Genomic DNA, 4,924 nt, shown 5'->3' with positions numbered 1-4,924 from the left:
TATATATATATATATAACAATTTTTGAAAAAATATATAAAAAAAAAGTATTTGCTTAAATATATTTTCTATAATAAAGACTTTTTTATGTAAAAATTCTAAAATTAGCGTAAAAATATATATGAAATTTGGCTAAGTTATTAAGATGAACAATACTGCATTATTTAAATTAAAAAAAAAAGAAATTAAAGGGACATTATTATTTACAAGTCTAGCGCCCTCGTTCAACTATTTTTTAATTTCTCACTTAAATTTCAAAATTCATGACTCTTCACTTTAATCAAATTATCAATGATTTAATAGGGGCACATCAGTTTGGTAGTTGAAAAATATCACTCTTGAGTGTTAGATTTATAAATAGCAATGTTTCAGGTGTTATAGATGTAATTATCTCAAAATTAAGTCTATATATATATATATATATATATATATATATATATATATATATATATAATATATTCCTACCAATTTATAATAGTAGAAATTCATAAAGAAGCAAATTCAGAGGAGCAGCATAACGGCAAGTCGGCAACTATGTTAATTCACGTCAGCTCATATGTCATGTAAAGATGGACCCACAGTTTTGGGACGTTCGGAATGGTCAAAGGACACGTTGACCATAAGGGTGATTAGCGTCATCAAATTAATTAAGTAAAAGGAAAATATTCGTAGAATAACATTATAAGATTAACAAACGAAATAATTGTTAATAATCTGCCTCCTATTTATAAATGATGCATGGGCTGACCTCACCCATCGTCTCTGCACTGAGAGCACTACTTATAGCGTAACCTTACCGCGACAATCTATAAATTGAAACCCGGCCAGCTAGCTTTGCTTACCCTCTCCATAAGAATCGCAACAATCAAATATTTGCAAGCCAAAAAAAAAAAAAAAAAAAAAAAAAAACTTTGTTTTTGTTTGCAGAGAGTTCTCTGAAAACAAGAAATGGAAGAACAAGGCAAAATCCTGATGCCCAGAGTAAAGCTGGGATCACAGGGATTGGAGGTAGCAAACTCAGTCTTTGAAGTTCTTAGTTTCTTCAGATTCAAATGCCAAGTTTTTATTTGTTCATTTCTGTTTGTTTAGGCATCAAAATTAGGGTTTGGGTGTATGGGTCTCTCTGGACGGTATAATTCTTCTGTTTCTGAAGAAGACGGCACATCCATCATCAACGAGGCTTTTAACAAAGGTGTCACCTATTTTGACACCTCTGATATCTACGGACCTCATACTAATGAAATTCTGGTTGGCAAGGTCTGTGTTAAGTCCCATTATTTTCTTCGGTCTTTACTGGCTAACTTCTTCCTTAGTAAGGACGAATGAAAGATTTGAATGGAAGAAAGTTTTTTAGTTAGTAAGGCAATGTTATATTTAGTATTTGAGAAAATGAATACTTGCAGGCGTTGAAGCAGCTTCCACGAGAAAAGATGCAATTGGCTACAAAGTTTGGGGTTGTAGGACTTACTGAAGCAGGCAATCCTATTATAAATGGTAAGCCAGAGTATGTAAGAGCTTGCTTGGAAGGAAGTCTCAATCGGCTTGGGTTGGAATACATTGATCTGTATTATCAACATCGTGTTGATCAAACTGTGCCAATTGAAGAAACGGTAAGAGCATTCATCAAACATTAAATTTTATGAAAATTTTGACTCTGTAACTTCTTTTTGTGTTCTTAAGTTAATTATGGCTTCTTGTTATCCTAGATTGGGGAGCTTAAGAAGTTGGTTGAGGAGGGTAAGGTGAGGTTTGTTGGGTTTTCAGAAGCGAGCGCCGATACAATCCGGCGAGCACATGCCGTTCATCCAATTAGTGCATTGCAAATAGAGTGGTCTCTTTGGACTAGAGATATTGAGGAAGAAATCATCCCACTCTGCAGGTTCGACAAATTTAATTATTATTAGAGTTATTATCGGTCAATAATTTATATTCACTATTGTAGTCTGTCCTAAGAACTTTACATGTTAGAAATTAAAATTTTGATTTATCGTTTTCTTATTTTCATAGCTTAACTTCAATTTATTATAAAAATAAATAATAAGAATTGATATCAAAAGCTGATTAAATTTTAGCTCTTTTTATTGCTGAAAAGACCAACAAAACTCTAGATAGGTATATCATGTCTTTGCTTTAGTAAACATTGTATGTGTTTGCAGAAAGGAAAAAAATTTCATTTGAAAAGTTAGTTAACTTGGACTTCAGTAATACTCATTGAATTTTACACTTGAAGATTGGATTTTCATGAATATAATAGGGAGCGAGGGATTAATATGCTTAAAAAGTATTCTTTCTTTTTCACCAACTAGTTTAATGGAGATGTGATTCTCTATCATCTATATTATTATGATTAGCTTAAGCATGTAGAGTTATCCTTAAATAAGAATGTATGGAGTATGGAATTCTTGTAAATACCCATGCTTATTTTGAAATAAAAACCAAAGTGGATAATCAGAAGGCATAGAGAAATCAATTTTTTTTTCTTTGTGCATTTTATCAGCCTTCCATTTATATATATATATTGACATTCCAACTTTACTTATTTTTAGTCTACGTGTCTATATTTAAATACATTTCCTTCTTTCCATTTTGTAGAGAGCTAGGAATTGGAATAGTTCCATATAGCCCACTTGGTCGTGGCTTTTTTGGTGGTAAAGCAGTCCTTGAAAGTGTGCCCACAAATAGTTCACTGGTATTATTTTGTTTGAATTTGTCAATGTGACTTTTTTTTATAAATGAAAAATGGTCATCGTTCTAACTTTTTATTCAACACATTATGAAATATGTTTTTATTTTAGGTTTCACATCCAAGATTTAGTGAAGAAAATCTAAAGAAAAATAAGTTATTGTTCTTCAAGTTAGCAAAACTAGCTGATAAGCACCAATGCACAACAACTCAATTAGCTTTAGCGTGGGTACTTCATCAAGGAAATGATGTTGTTCCGATCCCAGGTGAGATTCCTTGTGAAAAACTTATAATTTCTTTTGCGTATTAGTAAAACAAATTAAGATATTATGTGAAGCTTGTATGAAGATAAACATAAGATCTTAATTTTAGCAACCAAGTCCATCAAGTTTTAGATAAGTATGTATTTATCCTTTCATATAATAAAATATGCGAGTTTGTTTAAAATGTTTTGTTCATTGCAAAATAAATAATTTTCTTTCAAATAAACAGTTTGTTCCTTTCTCTAAGCTTTTCTTCATACAATTTTGGTAATGTGATATTATCATTAGTAATTTCACAAAATTTGAGGTTAGTAATTGTATAATATTCGTGCCAAATTTCTTATTAGTTATTTCATGTTACTTTCAGGGACAACAAAGATCATGAATCTGAACAATAACATTAACGCTATAAATGTGAAACTAACAAAAGATGACTTGGAAGAACTTTCAAATGCTTTCTCTATTCAAGATGTTGCTGGTTCAAGCACTTGGGGATATATGGAGGCAATCTCGTGGAAGCATGCAAACACTCCTGCAAAAGTTAGCAATGCATAAAACGATTCAGATTCATAAAAAAAAGCACCATGTTTTGATTTATTCATTAACATATGCGTGCATTGTATGAGAATTAGTGAGTTGAGATGAAAACATTACCTTTCAAGTTTTTCACCTCTTTATGAGTTTGCTTAGAACAATAAGGAATCGATGTAGCCTACAACCAAGAATAATGCTTCAAGTATCATATTTGAATCAAAGTTTTTGAAAGCTCATTTGCAAATTATTATGTTATAATGATTTTTCTGGATGATTGAAGATTAGAAGGATGTTCTGTAGTAGCTTTAAGATATGATTTAGCTTAAATCTTGTCAAAAGTCAAAATAAACTATGTAATTTTTTTTAATACTATTTTATCTCTATTTGGCCAAACTCCGAGATTTACTAAATTGCATATTTGTTTGGATTTAAAATCATTGCTACTTCTTCACTACTTTTTGTTTATAAGATATCAAATAGATGTGGGTGGGAGAGAAAGAGGAGGGATCTCGTTGACGCCTTAGCCAGTAAGTTCTAGTTGTCGGTTGTAACTATCAAACTTATTTTTATGTCAAGGATTTCAAGTAGATGAATACTAAAAGAAAAAAAAAAAGAAGAGATTCTAGATGATTAAATTCACTAAGGTGATATAAGAGTTTCAATTTTTGTTTTAAATTAGTAATAAAAATTAATTAATTAAGAAAATATTAATTTAATTAAACAAATATTGTTTATAATTTAATTTATTTTGATATCAATTTTATTCTAAATTAGATTTATGAATACTTAATCAATAATTAATTAAAATATTATTTTATATAATTAAACCTTAATTAGTGTGATTATAATTGATAAAAATTTAAATATCTACTCATGATTAATATTTGTCAAGTGAAAGAATACTATATTAATTAAAGTATTTTTATTTTCTTAAATTGACTAAATATTAAATTTAATTAAAATTATTTTATTTTTATGTAAATTGAGTTATATAAATTATTATTTAATTAGCTTAATTAATGATTAATTAAGGACCTCATGACACACCAAATTTTTTAATTTCAACTTGATTTGTTAGCACCTTTGTTCGGAGCTGAAAAATATTACATCAGTACTTCTAACGTAGAGCTACATTCCGAGTCCACTGATACGCAAACACGTGGAGGTGATTGAAAAATAAAAAAAAAATCGTTTTAGCGCGTTTCTCCCGTGTTATTTCATATTATTCAGGTATTATTATGATGATATTGATGTGTTATTGTGTTATGAGAATATTTTGGACTTTATAATAATACTTATCCTATGTTAAAGTTATTTTTTCGTTCTGAGCAGGGTATCTCAGCATAAAAATCACACATTCGTTTAAAATGATATTCCATTTTCTTTGCTGCTGGCTGCAGTCCCACTGTTTCGAATTTTTATTCGGTACGTGCACCGCATGAAGC

The 4,924-nt window shown here is 29.7% G+C and overlaps 1 protein-coding gene across 1 annotated transcript; it reads left to right on the top strand.

Moving 5' to 3' along the window:
- Positions 1-775: 775 nt before the first annotated feature.
- On the top strand, positions 776-3,665 carry LOC110024242 (perakine reductase-like). Its single transcript, XM_020724100.1, has 8 exons — positions 776-879; positions 925-1,007; positions 1,089-1,256; positions 1,403-1,609; positions 1,706-1,878; positions 2,592-2,688; positions 2,795-2,948; positions 3,313-3,665. The coding sequence occupies exons 2-8, from the start codon at positions 948-950 to the stop codon at positions 3,498-3,500; spliced, it is 1,047 nt and encodes a 348-aa protein (XP_020579759.1). The 5' UTR covers positions 776-879; positions 925-947; the 3' UTR covers positions 3,501-3,665.
- The last annotated feature ends 1,259 nt before the right edge of the window (positions 3,666-4,924 follow it).

This window comes from Phalaenopsis equestris, unplaced genomic scaffold (assembly GCF_001263595.1).
Source record: "Phalaenopsis equestris unplaced genomic scaffold, ASM126359v1 Scaffold000251, whole genome shotgun sequence".
Classification (NCBI taxonomy): domain Eukaryota; kingdom Viridiplantae; phylum Streptophyta; class Magnoliopsida; order Asparagales; family Orchidaceae; genus Phalaenopsis; species Phalaenopsis equestris.
This window is presented reverse-complemented; position numbering and strand designations above follow the sequence as displayed.

Coding starts and splice junctions, on each gene's coding strand:
- LOC110024242 (XM_020724100.1), top strand. CDS start 948: ATGGAAGAACAAGGCAAAATCCTGATGCCCAGAGTAAAGCTGGGATCA. Junction 1,879..2,591: donor GAAATCATCCCACTCTGCAG/GTTCGACAAATT, acceptor TCCATTTTGTAG/AGAGCTAGGAATTGGAATAG. Junction 2,689..2,794: donor TGCCCACAAATAGTTCACTG/GTATTATTTTGT, acceptor TTTTTATTTTAG/GTTTCACATCCAAGATTTAG.